This window comes from Malus domestica, chromosome 05, assembly GCF_042453785.1.
Source record: "Malus domestica chromosome 05, GDT2T_hap1".
In the NCBI taxonomy this organism is placed as follows: domain Eukaryota; kingdom Viridiplantae; phylum Streptophyta; class Magnoliopsida; order Rosales; family Rosaceae; genus Malus; species Malus domestica.
In genome coordinates, this window is record NC_091665.1 from 36,821,247 (window position 1) to 36,842,705 (window position 21,459).

General features: G+C 36.9%; 3 protein-coding genes and 1 long non-coding RNA gene across 8 annotated transcripts in view; 3 read left to right on the top strand and 1 right to left on the bottom strand.

Moving 5' to 3' along the window:
• Positions 1–21,459, top strand: part of LOC108173344 (thioredoxin O1, mitochondrial-like) — a 50,885-nt gene that overhangs the window by 18,117 nt on the left and 11,309 nt on the right. The gene's annotated exons all lie outside the window — the stretch shown is intronic.
• LOC139187689 (receptor-like protein EIX2) lies at positions 435–5,145 on the top strand. 3 transcript variants are annotated; one of them, XM_070822666.1, is made up of 4 exons: positions 435–3,970; positions 4,057–4,215; positions 4,328–4,388; positions 4,530–5,145. In XM_070822666.1, exon 1 carries the CDS (start codon positions 1,699–1,701, stop codon positions 3,292–3,294), a length of 1,596 nt encoding a protein of 531 aa, XP_070678767.1. In that variant the 5' UTR covers positions 435–1,698; the 3' UTR covers positions 3,295–3,970; positions 4,057–4,215; positions 4,328–4,388; positions 4,530–5,145. The 3 variants fall into 3 exon arrangements, with proteins under 3 accessions (XP_070678767.1, XP_070678768.1, XP_070678769.1); XM_070822667.1 differs by having other exon boundaries at positions 4,070–4,215; XM_070822668.1 differs by having other exon boundaries at positions 450–3,970.
• On the top strand, positions 9,938–11,160 carry LOC139196533 (uncharacterized). Its single transcript, XM_070822669.1, has 4 exons — positions 9,938–10,352; positions 10,467–10,506; positions 10,629–10,708; positions 10,935–11,160. The coding sequence occupies exons 1-4, from the start codon at positions 9,999–10,001 to the stop codon at positions 11,055–11,057; spliced, it is 597 nt and encodes a 198-aa protein (XP_070678770.1). The 5' UTR covers positions 9,938–9,998; the 3' UTR covers positions 11,058–11,160.
• LOC108172973 (uncharacterized) lies at positions 17,268–19,015 on the bottom strand. The gene is made up of 2 exons (XR_011581056.1): positions 18,878–19,015; positions 17,268–17,640 (listed from the first exon to the last, which is right to left on the bottom strand). It is a non-coding gene; the product is annotated as an uncharacterized lncRNA (long non-coding RNA).

A 21,459-nucleotide genomic window follows, 5' to 3' on the forward strand; every position in this document is an offset into this window, starting at 1 on the left:
TAGGTTTTTGACGCATTTGCGGCACATTGATCTTAAAGACAACGTGGAGATACTTTGAACACTTTGAACTTATAATTTGTAGCCACAAAAAAATCAAAACATATTATAATTTTTTTTATCATTTTTGTTCCCTAATATTAACAAACGAGATTATTCAAACGTATTTGATGTCCAACTTAATGTCGGCCAACAAGTATAAAATTGCGAACTTTTATACTTTTCCGCAGAAGGAAATTATGAGATTGACTTAGAAGTTGACTTAAAAGTAGGCAGGAGCATTTGTGTCCTTGTCAAGTAGTCCCCCTCCCCACTCTCTCCCCACTCGATCTCTCCTTCCTTGCAATTTCACGGTGTGAAACGAATGTAAACGCGTGAAACTCAATCGAGTTGATACACATTGCGTGGCACTTTTCTTTGAAGCTCTCATTGCTTTGTTATATATATGAGTTAGAGTTCACTTGTTGTGTTCATCTGCAACCAACTGGGGAATATATGTACTGATTTCTCCTATGGATACCTTGCTTGCAAACACCTTATTCAATCCCCTCAATATTTCTCTCTCTTTTCTCATTTTGCTTTTGGCATCTACGTATCTACCCACTGCCATAATCTGCTTGGGTGATATCGGAGTTCCGAGCACTAGCAATGTGAAACCATTATGCATTGAGGAAGAAAGGCGGGCACTTGTCAGCTTTAAACAACATCTTGTTGATCCTTCTGGTAGGCTTTCTTCTTGGGTGGGTCATGATTGCTGTCAATGGGAAGGAATTTCATGCAACAACAGCACTGGCCATGTTGTGAAGATGGACCTCCGGAATCCATATGCAGATTCCTATTTTGATGACGAATGGGACGAGTCGGCTTATGAAAGGTCTTTCCTGGGAGGTAAGATAAATGCTTCTTTGTTGAGCTTGAAACATTTAAAATACCTGGACCTCAGCTGTAATGAGTTTCAGGGCATTCGCATTCCGATGTTCTTTGGGGAGCTTAAAAGTTTGCAATATCTCAATTTCTACTTTGCATCATTTGAGGGAGAGATTCCCCCCTCTCTTGGTAACCTGTCAAGCCTGAATATTCTTGATCTCGGGATGAATTCCCACTTGTCTTCCAGAAACTTGACTTGGCTTTCTCACCTCTCTTCCCTAAAATACCTTAATCTCAATTACATGGACCTTAGCCGCACAGGAGCCAGTTGGGCATATCATATTAACATGCTTCCTTCATTGTTAGAGTTACACTTATCTTCGTGTCAAATTGAAAGCATTCCACTCACACTCCAAAGGGTTAACTTCCTTCCACTCTCACTCCAGAGGATTAACTTGACATCACTTTTGGTCCTTGATATGTCGAATAACGGTATTAAATATTCTTCACTTCCCAATTGGTTTTTTAATCTTACTAGCCTCATAACACTTGATCTATCGAGGAATGATTTCGGTAGTCCTTTTCCAAATGAATTTGCAAACTTCAAATCTCTAGAACACCTTGATTTATCGAGAACAGGCTTAAATGGTCAAATTCCGAAAGTTAGTGGAAATTTGTGCAAGCTAAAGGTCTTAAGCCTTTCTGGCAACAAGTTTGATGGTGGGGGGATTGAAGAGTTTTGGAGGAGCGTCTCAAATTGTCCAAATAATTCCTTAAGAGTCACTAGATTTGTCTTATTGTGAGCTGGAAAGCCAATTGCCGGCCTCCATAGGAATGTTAAAGAGTTTGCAGAATCTCAAGCTTTACAGAAACTCTTTGTGGGGCTCAATTCCAGATTCCATCGGAAACTTGTCATCCTTGAAAACATTGGACCTCTATTTTAATAAGATGAATGGCTCCATTTCAAAAAGTCTGGGACAACTCTATGAGCTAGTTCACCTCGATCTGTCTTATAATTCATGGGAAGGTACTCTAACGGAAGCCCATTTCAGAAACCTCACGAGATTACAAGATTTTCAAGTAGGAAATCAAGTCACAGACCCACCCATGTCCCTCGTTTTTGATGTGGCTTCTGTTTGGGATCCTCCTTTCAAACTCCAGTCAATTGCGATCATAAACTGTCGGGTAGGTCTTGATTTTTGGGTATGGCTTCAATCTCAAACTGAACTGATCTACGTCACTCTTAGTGGTATTGGAACCTTTGAAGATTTGATACTAGAGGAATGGTTGTTGAAGATGTCTTCCCAACTCAAAGATTTGGATTTATCTAACAACCAATTACGTGGAAACTTTCCATCCCGTTTGAAATTTCCAAATTTAGAGTCTATTGATTTGAGTAATAATCAATTGAATGGCCCACTCCCACTTTGGTGGTCCACTAGTGTCTATTTCCTTGGTCTTGAAAGCAATCTATTTTCTAGGCCAATTCCCTCGAATATTGGCCAGATGATGCCCAATTTGCAATTTTTGTCTGTAAGGAGCAATCAGTTTTCTGGGGAAATGCCTCGTGCATGGAGTGTGGGAAGCAAAATTTTTTTTCTAGATGTTGGTCACAACAATCTCTCTGGTAATATTCCCACTTCATTGGGGGTATTAAGTTTACTACAAGTATTAAAGCTCAACAACAACAATTTTAGCGGTGTAATTCCTGATTCCTTACAAAATTGTTCTGGTTTGAAGAGTTTTGATCTTGGACACAACAAGTTATTTGGGAACATACCTCTATGGATAGGAGGATCAAATGTATCCTTGTTGTATAGGCTACAATTACGATCCAACGTTTTTACAGGACATATTCCCCAGCAACTGTGCAATCTTCGGAACCTTCACATCCTCGATCTTAGTCACAACAGTCTTTCAGGTACTATTTCCAAGTGTTTGGATACTTTAACTTCGCTGGTCAACAATAATTCTAATGACTTCAATATGGGTTCTTATGAGCAAGCCACACTGACACTAAAAGGAGCGGAGCTTGTGTACAACACGACTCTAAATCTTGTAAAGAGCATTGATTTTTCATCAAATAATTTACAAGGTGAGATTCCTGAAGAAATAAGCAACCTCTGCCTGTTGGGCACCCTGAATTTGTCCATGAATCAATTGACTGGAAGGATCCCCTTCAAGATCGGAAACTTGCATTTGCTCGAAACTCTTGATTTGTCACACAACAACCTTTCAGGACATATTCCTCAAAGCTTGTCATCTTTAACCTCTTTGTCCCACTTAAACTTGTCTTATAACAACTTGACTGGAAGAATTCCTTCTGGAAGTCAGCTTCAAACCCTCAATGATTTGTCCATTTATATAACAATCCATCGCTATGTGGCGTTACTCTCTCAACTAATTGCCCTGGAGATGACACTTTCCTAGCTAAGGATGTGAATGACAAGAATGAAGATGGAAATCATGATAAGTTGTGGTTCTATGTCAATGTGGTACTTGGCTTCATCGTAGGTTTTTGGGGCATTTGCGGCACATTGATCTTAAAGACATCGTGGAGATATGCCTATTTTCAATTCTTTGACAACATCAAAGATAAGGTAGCACTAGCAAATGCATTGAAATTGGCTTGTTTCAAAAGAATTGTTTTTGGAGTTTGATAGTACTATGTGTATGTGATGTTTTCCCCTTTCTACATTGTATTTTTGGTACTTGCAATTTATGTAATAAATAAAGGAATTGTATCCATCTTTCAATAGATGTTTCCACAAGCAAGTTTATGTATTCTGATTCTCATGTGCAAAAACCTGGAAATAATAAAAACTAATGCTTTTTTTTTTTCTACTAATTATCGATAGCATAATACAAAATATGTATATGGCCGTCATCCATTCAATGTTCACTACAAGAAAATGTGTTGTAGGGGTACCATTTCTTATCAGTGGCTTTGTAAACCTATGGTGTTTTGGACCACATTTCAGTTTATTTACGAAGCTGCCACTGTCTCTCTCTGCCGTTGATCTTGATGATCGTGGAAAGGCAGGGTGCGATCGTCACTTTACCCATAGAATCAGCACTCATGGAATAATCATGGATTTTTGTTGAGGTAATTTGATTGTTTCCTCTTCTGTAATTTGTTTCTATTAGTTTATTGTTCTTGAATTTTAATTTTTCTGTTTTCTGACTTGGAAGAGTCGACCTTCAGGTGGTAAAATCGTGATGTGACCATCGTATTCTCTCTCACAGCTCACAACGATGAAATCGCACCGGGCTTGGTTGATTTCTGTCAACTCCGACCACGACTAGTGTCGGGTAAGCTATCGACTACCCCAAAACCCTAAACGCCCAAAGGTAATTTTGTTTAATTTTTCAATTAGTTTTAATTATCTGACGAATCCCTAGCATAAATTCACTCTCTCTCTCCTCTAAATGCGTATAATTTTTTTGTTTTAATTTTTTGCAGTATTAATCACAAAGCTACGGAGCTGAAATTGCAAACACTATCCATGGCTCACTTCAAAAATGTAAGCTTGAAATTTTTAGGTTCTGTTTGGTTGTTGAGAAAACTGAATCAAAGAGGTTTTTTTTTTTTTTTTTTTGGTTTTGTTTGTTAATTTTCTCGGAAACGTAGTTGATTGTTGTGTTTCTGAAAATTTTGAAAACAGAAGAAGAATGTGTTTGTGAAGTCAGTTTCGATGAAGAAGTTGGCTAATATGGACCATATCACAGGGGATAAAATCCCAAGGAGCTTAGCGAAATGTTTGTCTTCTGTTGGTGGATTCTGTATCGAATTTGTTGTTAGTTTGTTTTCTTAAAGGTTGATCCGGATGAAGTGAATGCCCTGGCTCAACTCATGACCTGGAAGACTGCTGTGGCCGACATTCCATATGGTGGAGCCAAGGGTGGAATCAGATGCACCCTCAGGGACTTAAGTTTGAGCGTCTGACTCGCGTTTTCGCTCAGAAAATCCATGACCTCATTGGAACTCATACTGATGTTCCCGCACCCGATATAGGCACCGATGTTCAGACCATGGCATGGATGTTGGATGAGTACTCCAAATTTCATAGTCACTCACCAGCTGTTGTCACTGGAAAGCCCATCATAAGAATTCGACACTGATAAAATTAAGCCAAAAATCGGTTTCCTGGAGTTGAAAAGTAAGGAATTTGTAAATTCTATGTTTATGTCATTTGTTGTCAATGTTGTGATTTATAATGTAATTGATCTGGTATGCATACAGAACTGGTATTCTATGTTTATATTGTCATTTGTTGTGAATGTGGTATAAAAATTTATGTTTATGTCTTTAGTTAACCAAATGGCTCTCAAGTTCGCTGCAAGTAATTGATGTAATAAGTACGTATCAACTGCCGCATTCACTCATCTATCCCTCTCTTCATTCAGGTAAAATGTATCTTATTTGTGCAGTTCAAGGTGATGCATTCAAGTCTCGCAGCAACGCGCGGGCACATTTCTAGTATTGTCTAATTTTAGTGCCCGTAGTGTCAACTATAAAATTTTTGACACCGAAGTCATATTGTTTTGTTTTTCAATTAGGACTGAATTTCTTGTTTTTTTTTTTTAAAGTTTTTCTCTCCCATTTTTCTGTCAAAAGTAGTTCAATATTCATTTAGTACTACTATTCCACAGATATTTTCACATCCGTATAAATATGAGTTCAAATTTTCTGCACTCAAAACCCTTTGTGCCTTATATTATACTTGAGTAACACGTGTTCTTTTTACTAAATTTATCTTTAGTTTTTAATTTTTTTTTTATTGAAGAGATAAGATGAATGGCAAGGTGACACTCTATAGAGAGGCCACATAGGGTTTTGAGTCCAAAGGATTTAAACTTTGCATAGGAAGGAAAGAAGGAGAGAGAGAGGAAGTCGCTTTTATTTTAATTTGATTCAATTTGGAAACAAAAATCCAATTTAACTCCATGTCTGTCGATCTTGTCAGAGTCTAAATGGAAGATGAAAGTGCTTTTATTTTAATCTAATTCACAATTTGTGGAGATAAAGAGAAGGAAAGAGCAACGTGGGGCTGTAAAGCCATCCTCAGAGAAAAGGATGCTGAGATTGACACTATTTAATTGGGTAATACTAGAAAGATCAACTATTTAGACCTAATTTTGTAAACTATATAATATGTTAGTTGATGATTGAATTATTAATTTTCTCTTTTATTACAAAGGATAAGGAATAAGATTTTGATTTACTTTTTCTTTCTATTTTTGGGGTTCCGACTTTCTATTAAAGTAGCTCATATTGTTTGCAACTGAAGTGCATTTGATTTGCCAGCAATTTCTTTTTTCAAAATTTTAGTAGATAACATAGGTTTAAGGATAACAGAAAAATTATCAAAGTTAGGATTAGTGAGTGGTGGACACATGTCACATTTTCGGAGGGGACACAGAGTGACACATGGGTATTTGGAAAGATTTTTCAATGTAATTAGAACAAGAGATAATACATTACGTGTCATTATACAAATGATAAGATATGTGTGTTAAAAAGTTAATAATTTAAAAATAAGATATCTCACTAGTTATATAAAAATATGTAATGAATCACACGTGTTTCGGTCACAATAATAAAAAATCTCGGGTATTAGGATGCCGGAAATCCGGACCCTTTCTTCTCGGGGATGAAACTTACTTTGTCCATTCATTTAATGACATGTGGACTCCACTATTCCTCAAGACTTAGTATTTATTGTTTTGAAATACTAATTATTTGATTTCTACATAAGCCCTCACTAATTATTTGATTTCTTGCGTATCATGTTCAGATTCTTCAATTATAGTCTACCGATTGCAGAAGAAATTGCAGAACACCTATCCGAACCTGCCTAAATCAATGTCCTGACCGAACCCGTATAAGAGAATTTGAACCATGGCAAATTTTCAAATTCGTTCTCAAAGAAATCTTGACCAATCGCCGTGAGGTCGTCACCTCAATAGAGAAAAATAGGAATTGGGTTTTCTGGGGAGAGCTTGTACTCAACCAAAGCACAAGAACGATCACATTGATGTTAGTTTTGATCATTGAGTGGTCAGATGTCCATAATGTAAAAAATATTTGACGACTTCATATGAGCAGCAAGCAATCTTTGGTTGCAGGTTGCTGGTTGCTGGGCAGAGAGGAATTCAAAGAGACGATTGACCAAGAGTAGAAGTGGCGCATGATTATATTTTTTTGGCCAAATTTTTTTTGTGATCCTTGTGGTGACAAGGCATTTTTAATGAGACCCTGGTGAAAAAGCTTTTAATTAAACTCTTGTGGTGAGCTTTATTAGCAATTATGGTCCAAATCCAAACTTTTCTTAGTCTTCCGTTAAATAAATTCACACGACCATCACATGGAGGGTCAAATTCATCATTTCAATTCAAATTACATCCTATTTTATGGACATCAAGTATGAGGTAGGGTTTAACGGAAATTAGATTTCGTGGAAAAAAAAGTTTGACTGTAAAGAGTGAAACTAAACCTGTAAAACCACATCAATGGCTAGGAGAAGAGGTGAAAGTGATGTTGGAGAACAATTAAGAAAATAAATAAAAATAACAAAAATATTGATTTTTTTAATAATGAAACATACTTACAACAAAGAATGAATTAAATGAAATAATTACAGGAATTAAAATGATACTAACTTGATTGAATCACATATAGAGGTTAGCACAAAAGCTATGTCCTTCGAACAGTATTTCCGTCCCACTCTTGTGCTTGTGGTTCGATGACGTCCGCTTGACCAGAATACAACCATCTAATTCTACAACCCGCACTGGATTATAGAATTCTGGTGAATTGTTTTGTGTGTTTACTCTCTGGGATTTTGTCGGAAGAGAAAGAGAAAGGAAAAAAGATGATTCTATTTGAAAATTGAAATTGTAAATATATAGGTTGTTTCATACCCTTTCTAATACATGTTGAACGTATTTGAAAGTGCACAACTCTTTCTAAAAGTAGTGTCTCTTAATCAAAATAGTTTTTAATTAATATGTTAATTAAAAAGTCAATTTAAAATTAAAATTAAAGAACTCTGATTATTAATATTAATTATATTAGACCATATTATACAAGTATAATCCACACAACCATAAGGTCCAAACCTTCAATCTTTTTACAAATAGTCCAAATCTGGGACTAAACCTATATAAAAGTCACTGCAAACCATGCATTGCCCGATGTGGGACTTTGAGTCTCAAAACCTCCAACAATATTTAGGGAGGACGAGAGAGAAATTAACTAGCTGGCTAAACATTTAACATTATTATGTCACTGTACGCTCATGCTCCAATCCTTGTGTTCAGTTCTCGAACATACGAAAGAACAACAAGATCTTAAGGCGGAGTAACAAGATTTGACGGCGAAAAACGAAATATGACGGCAAGGCAACAGGGATTTGAATTTTAAGATTGTTGTTCGATTAATAAAAACGGCCAAAATCGGTACTAACTAATTCAACATTAGTTAGTTAAGCCTATGTGATTCTATGTGGTCAACCACCCTAATTCATAGTATGGTGAAATAAGTTTACAACATACCTGATTGTTTGACAAGAAAAAAGTGAAAAGGTTAATAGTTGCCAAAGACACTAACCCAAAATTCATTTATGGTTTTAATAATGGAAGACTAAATTTGCAGTTGTGGGAGCTTTTACATACTAATTATATGTAATAGGGGACTCCTTTTTACTAACTTCTTCACATGCTCCTAACAATATATATCACAAGTCTTATCTCTACTAATTAATAAAACTTTTTTTGTCAACTAAAAGATGGTGAAAAGACAAATTAGTCTTCTATCACACAAAAAAAAAATGATGGGCAATAATGTAATTTCACAAGTCCAAATTTTACTGTTTTTTATTGAAACCTCATCTACATGTGATGTTAAAATACCTCTAATATTAAAAAAAAAACCAAAAACAAAAAACCTCACACTCCCTCACGTTTTCTCTCTCCCTCTCTCCTTCTCATTTTCTAAAAAAATGTATTCATACGCACAAAGTGTGTAGGCAAATGCTAGTTAAAACTTAAGAAAACTCAAACCAAGCTAAACAAACATTGGGTAAGAAGGAGGTTAAGGATTGTGTCATATCCACCCAAAGCGTTCGATGTTAGCAACTTAACCAAAACACTAGCCACCATGACACCGATATGTCGATATGATAGTAGGGTAAATTTACCTAGGCCCAGCAAACGATAGAGAAAGATTTACATACATCTTGTTACATCACCGCCTTGGCATTTTAGGTCATTAATAATGTAATGTTGCGTTATTGGTCTGAAATTATAGAGTTTTTCACTTGAAACAGTTCTCTCACCAAACACTTCATATATTTGATCAACCAGAGTTCAAAAGGCGCGAAGAAGCTTTCCTCTTTCAGTTGTGACTATGTTGTAACCGTTATTTTATATGATGCATTTTGTGTTTTGAAATTGAATACATTTGGCAGTGATTCCAATAAGGCTTAGTATAAGTATAGTGACTGGTACTAGCTAATTGGCATGAAAGTCCAATATTGTTATAATGAATTAAGACATACGTACCATATTAATTAAACTGAAATAAAAATATACGTACTACATTAGTTAAACTGAAATACATGAGTTCAAATTGAAATCCAAGCAGAAACACATAATCAAAAATGCATTTCAAACATAGGCCTCGTTTGGTATGTGGGGTGGGACAGAACACAGTGGGACAAAAGTAGTTCATTCTACTCTGGCCTGCATACCAAACGTAGCACAAAAAACCTATGTTCCATCTCGTTCCATCTCATCCCATTTTGTCCCGTCTACGTACCAACCATGCCCATAGTGTCAACATGTTTTCACATGACAATATTTGCGATGCAACGAACTTGTCACTTCAGTTGGTTTAGAGCATTTACCTTGAACCTGAGATTCTTAGCTCAACTACTCCCTAATATGGCTTGTAAAACAATCTTTTTGCGTTGGTGGGCCTTATGGACTAGGCCTATATACCTTAACCAACTGGCCCATTTACATATTCATTGTTTTGGGCTCTTCTTGTATTTTAGCCTTAAACCCCAAACAAGTTCTGCGCAGCAATTGCCAATCGCACCGAATCGAGAGAAGAAAACTCGGGAGTAGCCATGGCACGGCAATTGCTCGGCAATCGCAGCAAGTTCTGCGCAGCGCTTCTTCATCGTCACAACCTTCCTTCCAATTCTTTCCAAACCCTGCCTTCGTCAATCCCCACCGCACCATCTCAGCCGCCCACAGCATTTCCTTCCAGTGCTTCCACCTCCAAACCCTTCTCCAATTCCATCCACCACTTCCCAAACCCTCACTTTCTGCAACTCCGACCTCTCTCCTCGCCCTCAGGTGCTTCATATTTATGTTATTGTTGTCGGCATTGTTCAAAGATTCAATTTTTAAATTTTGGGTTTGGGAATAGCTCAGTAAGTCGGAGGATGAGTTTAGCACCGCAGTCAGCAAAGCTAAAGGTAATAATTTTTTATTTTTTTGGGTTTTTTCTGGTTTTCGAAATCTTTTTGTTCTGAGAAAACTTGTCATATTTTCATACAACTTATCTGATTTATGTATAAAATTTCATATAGATGGAGCTGTGCCAACACTTTTCTATTTCACTGCAGTGTGGTGCGGGCCTTGTAAGTTCGAAAGACGTTTTCTTTTAAGTAATGAAGTCTTGGCACGAAAATGTGGCGTAATAATGTGCTTTGAACTTACGATTGGTACTTTGGTGTGATCTTCTTGTGCAGGCAGGTTCATATCTCCAATCATTGGAGAGTTGAGTGAGCAATACCCACGCGTAACAACGTATAAGGTTGACATCGACGAGGTGCGCATTCGAATTGGAATTTAGTCTTCTGTAAACTTGGATCATTTTGTTTTTGGGAACCATTTTAGTTCTTTTGTGGACTACTTAAATCCCAGCTTAAGATTGAGGTCAAAACTCAAAAGAACTCTGAAGTGTTGCTAATTAGTAATTCTATATGTTTTAACTTGGATATGGTAAAATCCAAGGTCCATTTGGTTTCTGATCTGTTGTGTGCATTTTGGTGCAGCCTACATTCCAATTCTTTAAAGACGGGAAGAAGGTGACTCAAGTTGTTGGTGCTAATGTTGCTCGCTTGAGAAACACTTTTGGAAGTTTGGGAAATACGACGTGGTATTGGAAAACAATATAGTCAAGTCCTAAGTTCTTGTCTTGATAACAGACAAAATGATTCGAACTTGTGACCTCGTGTAATATTACGAAGGAAAATTATTAAAACAACAATTTCTGGATTATTACATGTCCCGGAAGCTACAACCGCAACAACTCCGTGGTTGACGTATTATTGTAGCACATCTCATTGAATACACTTGTTGATTGATTAGGAAGAAGAAATTGAGCTAAATATGATGGCGTCAAAATATAATTTAGCCATAAAAAATCCAAACACATTATAATTTTTTTTATCATTTTTGCTCCCTAATATTAACAAACGAGATTATTCAAACGTGTTTGATACTTTGAACACTTTGAACAAGGAAATGTCCAACTTAAAGTCGGCCAAGTCTAAAATTGTGAACTTATATACTCTTCCGCGGAAGGAAATTATGAGATTGGCTTAGAAGTTGACTTATATACTCTTCCACTCGAACAAGGAAATCCAGTTGATACACGTTGCGTGGCACTATTTTCTTTTGAGCTCTCATTGCTTTGTTATATATATGAGTTAGAGTACACTTATTGTGTTCATCTGCAACCAACTGGGGAATATATGTACTGATTTCTCCTATGGATACCTTGCTTGCAAACACCTTATTCAATCCCCTCAATATTTCTCTCTCCTTTCTCATTTTGCTTTTGGCATCTACGTATCTACCCACTACCATAATCTGCTTGGGTGATGTCGGAGTTCCGAGCACTGGCACTGTGAAACCATTATGCATTGAGGAAGAAAGGCGAGCACTTGTCAGCTTTAAACAACATCTTGTTGATCCTTCTGGTAGGCTTTCCTCTTGGGCGGGTCATGATTGCTGTCAATGGGAAGGAATTTCATGCAACAACAGCACCGGCCATGTTGTGAAGATGGACCTCCGGAATCCATATCCAGATTCCCGTTCTTATGAAGAGTGGGACGAGTCGGCTTATGAAAGGTCTTTCCTGGGAGGTAAGATAAATGCTTCTTTGTTGAGCTTGAAACATTTAAAATACCTGGACCTCAGCTGTAATGAGTTTCAGGGCATTCGCATTCCGATGTTCTTTGGGGAGCTTGAAAGTTTGCAATATCTCAATTTCTACTTTGCGTCATTTGAGGGAGAGATTCCCCCCTCTCTTGGTAACCTGTCAAGCCTGAATATTCTTGATCTCGGGATGAATTCCCACTTGTCTTCCAGAAACTTGACTTGGCTTTCTCACCTCTCTTCCCTAAAATACCTTAATCTCAATTACATGGACCTTAGCCGCACAGGAGCCAGTTGGGCATATCATATTAACATGCTTCCTTCATTGTTAGAGTTACACTTATCTTCGTGTCAAATTGAAAGCATTCCACTCTCACTCCAAAGGGTTAACTTCCTTCCACTCTCACTCCAGAGGATTAACTTGACATCACTTTTTGTCCTTGATATGTCGAATAACGGTATTAAACGTTCTTCATTTCCCAATTGGTTTTTTAATCTTACTAGCCTCATAACACTTGATCTATCGAGGAATAATTTCAGTAGTCCTTTTCCAAATGAATTTGCAAACTTCAAATCTCTAGAACACCTTGATTTATCGGGAACAGGCTTAAAAGGTCAAATTCCGAAAGTTATTGGAAATTTGTGCAAGCTAAGGGTCTTAAGCCTTTCTGGCAACAAGTTTGATGGTGGGGGGATTGAAGAGTTGTGGAGGAGCGTCTCAAATTGTCCAAATAATTCATTAGAGTCGCTAGATTTGTCTTCTTGTGAGCTGGAAAGCCAACTGCCGACCTCCTTGGGAATGTTAAAAAGTTTGCAGAATCTCTACCTTAGTGGAAACTCTTTGTGGGGCTCAATTCCAGATTCTATCGGAAACTTGTCGTCCTTGAAATCATTGTACCTCTCTTCTAATAAGATGAATGGCTCCATTCCAAAAAGTCTGGGACAACTCTATGAGCTAGTTCATCTCGATCTGGCTTATAATTCATGGGAAGGTACTCTAACGGAAGCCCATTTCAGAAACCTCACGAGATTACAAGATTTTCAAGTAGGAATTCAAGTCACAAACCCACCCATGTCCCTCATTTTTGACGTGGCTTCTGCTTGGGATCCTCCTTTCAAGCTCCAGTCAATTGCGATCATAAACTGTCGGGTAGGTCCTGGTTTTTGGGTATGGCTTCAATCTCAAACTGAACTGATCTACGTCACTCTTAGAGGTATTGGAGCCTCCGAAGATTTGATACTAGAGGAATGGTTGTTGAAGATGTCTTCCCAACTCAAATATTTGGATTTATCTAACAACCAATTACGTGGAAACTTTCCATCTCATTTGAAATTTCCAAATTTAGAGTCTATTGATTTGAGTCATAATCAATTGGAGGGCCCACTCTTACTTTGGTGGTCCACTAGTGTCGATTCCCTTCGTCTTGAAAGAAATCTATTTTCTGGGCCAATTCCCTCGAATATTGGCCAGATGATGCCCAATTTGAACATTTTGTCTCTTTTTGAGAATAATTTGAATGGCACTATTCCTCCCTCTATCTGCAACATGCAATACTTGGGATACTTGTCCATAAGGAGCAATCAATTTTATGGGGAAATGCCTCATGCGTGGAGTGTGGGAAGCAAAATTTGGTTTCTAGATGTTGGTCACAACAATCTCTCTGGTAATATTCCTACTTCATTGGGGGTATTAAGTTCAATGGAAGTATTAAAGCTCAACAACAACAATTTTGGCGGTGTAATTCCTGATTCCTTGCAAAATTGTTCTGGTTTGAGGAGTCTTGATCTTGGACACAACAAGTTATTTGGGAACATACCTCTATGGATAGGAGGATCAAATGTGTCCTTGTTGTATAGGCTACAATTACGATCCAACGTTTTTACAGGACATATTCCCCAGCGACTGTGCAATCTTCGAAACCTTCACATCCTCGATCTTAGTCACAACAACCTTTCAAGTACTATTCCCAAGTGTTTGGATAATTTGACTTCGCTGGTCAACAATAATTCTAATCCCTTCAGTACGGGTTCTCTTGAGCAAGCAACATTGACACTAAAAGGAGCGGAGCTTGTGTACAACAAGACTCTAAAACTTGTAAAGAGCATTGATCTTTCATCAAATAATTTACAAGGTGAGATTCCTGAAGAAATAAGCAACCTCATCCTGTTGGGCACTCTGAATTTGTCCATGAATCAATTGACTGGAAAGATCCCCTCCAAGATCGGAAACTTGCATTTGCTCGAAACTCTTGATTTCTCACACAACCACCTTTCAGGGCATATTCCTCAAAGCTTGTCATCTTTAACCTCTTTGTCCCACTTGAACTTGTCTTATAACAACTTGACTGGAAGAATTCCTTCTGGAAGACAGCTTCAAACGCTCAATGATTTGTCCATTTATATGAACAATCCATCGCTATGTGGCATTCCTCTCTCAACTAATTGCCCTGGAGATGACACTTTCCCAGCTAAGGATGTGAATGACAAGAATGAAGATGGAAATCATGATAAGTTATGGTTCTATGTCAGTGTGGTACTTGGCTTTATCGTAGGTTTTTGGGGCATTTGCGGCACATTGATCTTAAAGACATCGTGGAGATATGCCTATTTTCAATTCTTTGACAACATCAAAGATAAGGTAGCACTAGCAATTGCATTAAACGTGGCTTGTTTCAAAAGAATTTTTTCTGGAGTTTGATAGTACTATGTATATGTGATGTTTTCCCCTTTCTACGTTGTATTTTTGGTACTTGCAATTTATGTAATAAATAAAGGAATTGCATCCATATTTTAATAGATGTTTCCACAAGCAACTTTATGTATTATGATTTTCTCATTGTAAAAACCTGGAATTAATAAAAACTAATGTTTTTTAATTTCTACTAATTTTCGATAGCATAATACAAAATATGTATATGGCCGTCATCCATTCAATGTTGACCACAAGAAAATGTGCTATAGGGTACCATTTCTTATCAGTGGCTTTGTGAACCTATGTGTCAATATTGTCTAATTTTAGTGCCTTTAACCTTTGTAACACCGTCATTGGTGTCAACTATAAAAATTTTGACACCGAAGTCATATTGGTTTGTTTTTCAATTAGGATTGATTTTCTTGTTTGTTTGTTTGTTAGTTAGTTTTTTTTTTTTTTTTTTTTTTTTCCTCTCCCATTTTTCTGTCAAAAATAGTTCAATATTCATTTATTACTACTATTCCACAGATATTTTCACATCCATATAAATATAAGTTCAAATTTTCTGCACTAAAAACCCTTTGTGCCTTATATTATACGTCAGTAACACGTGTTCTTTTCACTAAATTTATCTTTAGTTTTAAAAAAAAAATTATTGAAGAGATAAGATGAATGGCTAGGTGACACTCATGGAGATAGGGCATAGAGAGGCTACAGAGGGTTTTGAGTGCAGAAGATTTAAACTTTGCATAGGAAGGAAAGAAGGAGAGGGAGGAAGTTGCTTTTATTGTAATTTGATTCAATTTGGAAACCAAAATCCAATTTAACTCCATGTATGTCGATCCTGTCAGAGTTTAAAAGGAAGATGAAAGTGCTTTTATTTTAATCTGATTCACAATTTGTGGAAATGAAGAGAAGGAAAGAGCGATGTAGGGTAATAAAGCAGACCAGGATCCTCTCCTGAGCAGATGGAGAGGATCCTCCTGACCAGGCTCATCGGGTCGTTCATTTTTTATCAAACGGCTATAATTATTATAACTTTTAGAAAATAAATAAAAATAACAGAAATATTGATTATTTAATAATGAAAAATACTTACAACACAAAATGAAATAAATGAAATAATTACAGGAATTAAAATGATACTAACTTAATTGAATCACAGATAGAGGCTAGCGCACAAGCTATGTCCTTTGAACAGTATTTCCGTCCCACTCTTGTACTTGTGGTTCTACGACGTCCGCTCGACCTGGATACAGCCATCTAATTCTACAACCCTCATTGAATTATAGAATTCTGGCGAATTGCTTTGTGTGTTTACTCTATGGGATTTTGTTGGAAGAGAAAGAGGAAGGAAAAAAGATGATTCTATTTGAAAATTGAATCTATAAGTATACAGGTTGTTTCATACACTTTCAAATACATGTTGAACGTATTTGAAACTGCTCAACTTTTTCTAAAAGTTGCGTCTCTTAATCAAAACAGTTTTTAATTAATATGTTAATTAAAAAGTCAATTCAAAATTAAAATTAATGAACTCTGATTATTAATATTAATTATATTAGACCATATTACACAAATCTAATCCACACAACCATAAACCTCAAACCTTCGATCCTTTTCCAAATAGTCTAAATCCTATGAACTAGTATAAAGGACTAGACCTATATAAAGGTCATTGCGAACCACGATTTGCCCGATGTGGGACTTTGAATCTCAAAACCTCCAACAATATTTAGGGAGGAGTATAGAGAAACTAACTGGCTAGCTAAACATTTAAAATTATTATGTCACTGTACGCTCATGCTCCAATCCTTGTGTTCGGTTCTCGAACATACGAAAGAACAACGAGATCTTAAGACAGAGTAACAAGATTTGACGACGGAAAACGAAATATGACGGCGAAGTAGCAGAGATTTGAATTTTAAGATTGTTGTCCGATTAATAAAAATGACCAAAATTGGTAATAACTAATTCAACATTAGTTAGTTAATCCTATGTGATTCTATGTAGCCAACCACCCTAATTCGCAGTATGGAGAAATAAGTTGACAACATACCTAATTGTTTGACAAGAGAAAAGTGAAAAAGTCAGTAGTTGCCAAAGACACTAACCCAAAATTCATTTAGGGTGCGTTTGTTGCACCGGACTGTCTCGGACTGGATTAGCTTCAGGGATTAAGCTGGACTGGCTTAGACTAGACTAAGCTGGACTAGCTTAGTGAAGCGTTTGGTGCAGTGTCGGACTAGGAAGTAGGATAATGAAAGCAATACTGTCACCAGTTTCTCTTCGTGATTATACATCGTATATTATAATTTATAAGTCATAAACCTTTGCTGCTGAACAACTTTAAAGTAATTTTCATACAGGTATCTCCAAGATAAATAAAAAACAGAGGAATTAGAATTCTCTGCTTTGAATGATTAACTCATGGAACCGTGCCATGCGAGGGAGTTTAAACCCGACGTTATGTCATTAACAACTTTCGTGTGATTATTAACCCATGAAAAAGGGAAGGCAGAATTCAAGCAAATGGGTCATTCAACAGGTTCGACTATTAAACTTTTATGGTAAAGAAATTTGAAAAGAAAACTGACAGCAGCCAAACACGGGCATATGATGCATATGCTTAGGAGTCAAGACTATGTTTCCGCCCCAGTCTCAGTAAATGAAGCATCAGTTGCAGAAGTCTGGGCTTCTAATAGCTTCGCTTGGCGTTCTGCATGTTCTTTTTCACACCGAGTGATTCCCATTATAATGTCAAGCATGGTACCTGTTGTGCCGAAGAACACAAGCGGTGATAAAGTTTCCTTTTTATCCCCACTGGAATTGCTAACAAAGCCCCTGCTACGGAGAAAACCCAAGTGCCCATTGCGTTGCAGATAGCCATGCACAGCATCATTCAACTACACTTTAAGCTAGCAAATAAATCAGAATAAACTTAAATGGGAAAGACTGTATCTACGATGCCAAAGAGAAGTACGGCCTGTGAACCCTAAGGTGAAATTTGTCATGCTCTAATGAAGTTGAGTGATGTATTGCTGGTTTAGCCAGATTTTTATGATAAACACATAATTTCTCTCTTTCGTGTAACGGCATGGGTCAATGAGACAATTAAAACAATTAAACTGAGTAGAAACCTCTGCAGGATTGCGAACCATAAAATTATGGAAGAAGACATCATAGAAACTGTGTATGGAGTCCAATGAGTCAATAACTAATACTAACGGGAGCAAAAACATGCGTGAATCACTTGTACAAGTTTTAGTAGACAGGTCTAAACTCTCCATGATAACTAGAAGTCACTATAGTCAAATGTACAAGTATCCTGGTTTATAACAAAATCTTAAAGTTCAACACGAAATTGGTGATCTCCTAGCTCCACGGGGATTTGTTAATATCAATTTGTTTGATATTCCTTTTGATAGGTGAACTCCAATATGTATAAAATTATAATAATTAAAGTGTCCAAGATATGCACAGCTTAAGAGTATCTGAATAACGAAGAACATGCATGGTGATGTGCAACAAGCAGAACCTTCCAATAAGATAAATCCGTTGATGAAAGCTTCATAAAACGATTACTCACAAAATTTTCCAAAGAGAAGCTTCCAATATGTTAAATATTCACTAGAAAACAAGTGGCACCTTCAAGGGCTGAAGAAATGGTTTTCCTTCTAGGTCTGGAGCTGAAGAAACGGTTAAATATTCGAATACAAAGCTCGAAAAAGATCAAGTATGATCAGAACAGGTAGATACCCCGTCACTGCCAATACAATACTAGTCATCATGGACATGATACATTCCTAATCCACTACTAAGATCTCCATAAAAGGGTGAATTTCTCACACATTTCACTCGAAGAACCACAAAAATTGAAAACATCCATAAGCTGCGAATGGATTCCCAATGTCAAAATCTTAATAAGTATATCAAAAAAACAAGCTGCAGTCAGTGACCCAGTGCCGTTCTACTAAATTTGATAATTATGAATGTTGGATTATAGTTAATCACCAAAAACCCTAAAGAAACTCACAAATCCCATTGAAATGCGTAAACAAAACTGAAAGGAATGAACAAAAAGCAATTGAATTTGGAAAATTAAAAAAGTACCCATTGAAATGCAAGGCAAATGAAGCTCACCTGATCAGACCATCACCAGCGATACAGGTCCATCATCGATTGTTTATATGTTGGACGGCTACAAGGTGGAGTGACAAGGAAGGAGAAAGGAAAGGGCAAAGGTGCGAAAGGGACGAGGAGCAAGCTGCGGTTGATGCGCGAAGGTGCGAAGGAGAAGGGAGATGACGGGATTAGAGGGCGGCTTAGCAATCCTCTCAGAATCGGGGGTCCTCGCGAAGACCCGTTAGCGAGGGACTCAGTCGAGGCGAGTCCCTCCTAATCCCATTAAACTTAGTCCGGGTAGGAAACAAACACAAGACTGGACTAAAACTTAGTCCAGTCCAGTCCAGTGAAAGACAGTGAGTCCAAACAAACACACCCTTATGGTTTTAATAATGGAAGACTAAATTTGCAGTTGTGGGTAGGGGTGGATTTTTTTTGTCAAATTGTTGTACCAACTGAATTACCAACTGTGCTATACCGATTTTGTGCCAAATTTTTTGTGTCAATCGGTAATGGTACGGTATTGTACCGTACCATTGGTAATGTATATCATTACCACGGTATTACCGTACCGTATCGAAAATATAATATAATATATTATATATATAAATGATATAATATATAATTATATAACACATATTTATAAATTATAATATATATTTATAATATTCTATTCTAATAATTTAAAAATAAACCCTACAGACACAAACTACTCTCTCTCGCTCCCTTGTCCTTGTAGACCTGTGGTACTGCTTCATGTTTCCGTTCTTTGTTTCGGACTTATAATTTTCAAGTAATTCCTCAACATTTCATGTGGTTGTAAATTCATTTGGGCACTTGTTAGGAGAATTTTCTTTCGTCTATACATTTGGTTTATATATCTTTGTCTTATTATAGAGGCGCATGCTGTATTACACAAAATATGAAATGTTGAACAAAGTAAAAATAGATTTTGTCCCAAAATAAAGTGGCAATTACCATTGTTATACCATGTCAACTGAACATTTGGCAATATCGAACTTTAGTATATCGAAAGTTTGGTATGGTAATGGTAATAAATTTTACCAAATCGAAAGTTTAGTACTGTAATTGGTACGAGGGTTTTGGTACGGTAACCGTACCAAACCCATCCCTAATTGTGGGAGCTTTTACGTACTAATTATATGTAATGGGGGACTCCTTTTTATTAACTTCTTCACATGCTCCTAACAATATATATCACAAGTCTTACTAAAACTTAAGAAAACTCAAACCAACCTAACAAACATTGGGTAAGGAGGTTAAGGATCGTGTCATATCCACCCAAAGCGTTCAATGTCAGCAACTTAACCAAAACACTAACCACCATGACATCGCTATGTCGATATGATGGTAGGGTAAATTCACCTAGGCCCAGCAAACGATAAAGAAAGATTTACATACATCTTGTTACATCACCGCCTTGGCATTTTAGGTCATTAATAATGCAATGTCGCGTTATTGGTCTGAAATTATAGAGTTTTTTACTTGAAGCAGTTCTCTCACCAAACACTTCATATACTTGATCAACCAGAGTTCAAAAGGCGCGAAGAAGCTTTCTTCTTTTAGTTGTGACTATGTTGTAACCGTTATTTTATATGATGCATTTTGCGTTTTGAAATTGAGTACATTTGGCAGTGATGCCAACAAGGTGTGGTATAAGTATAGTGACTGGTACTAGCTTAATTGGCAGGAAAGTCCAATATTGTTATAATGAATTAAAACATACGTACCATGTTGAGCTAAAATTGTACACAATATGTAAACAAATAATTCACTCGACATAATTTCACTCTCGTTCATTTTTTTGAAGAGGATTTTATTAATTCGAGTTCGACCCATTCTAGGCTACGTGCCTATTAATTACAACTCTTCCTTTGGGAAAGGAATACCCTTTGATTCTAATATGAATAAATCGTAACTTGGGGATTTGGATGTTTATTTGATTTTGTGACTACGTCTAGGTAGAGCCCTAGATTGCTTACGTACCCTCGTTGAGGGATCAAGTCACTCGTAGTTCCTTGTGTTTTGTTGGGGTTTGATGCCTTGTGTAGTTTCAGCTCGTACAGGCAAGGAGCAACTGATGTCTTGTGCAGTTTTAGCTCATGCAGACGAGGACTTTAAGCCGTTGGAGCGTTTAATACCTTGTGCAGTTTTAGCTCATGCGGGCAAGGACTTTAAACCATTGGAGCTTAATGTGGCTTCATGCCATTTGAATCTTGTTGCGGCTTCGTGCCGTTTGATATTTGTCACGGCCTCATGTCATTTGAGATTTTTCTTTGACTTCGTGCCTAGGAACTTTTCTCTTTTATTTTTTGTAGAATTTGCAATTACTTGATCAAAGTAGCAGGAGTGAATTTAGTTTATATAAATCAGGGATTCGTTTTGGTTTCATGATTGCGTCTAAAATTTGATATCAGACTGCCTACGTATCCTTAATGGAATCAAACCGGCGTAGTTCGTAAATTTTTGAGACTCATCACGGCTTTGTGCTATTTGAGATTTTGTTGCAGCTTTGTGCCATTTGATATTTGACTTTTTCTTCGGTTTTGTGCCATTTGGAACTTGACATGGCTTTGTGC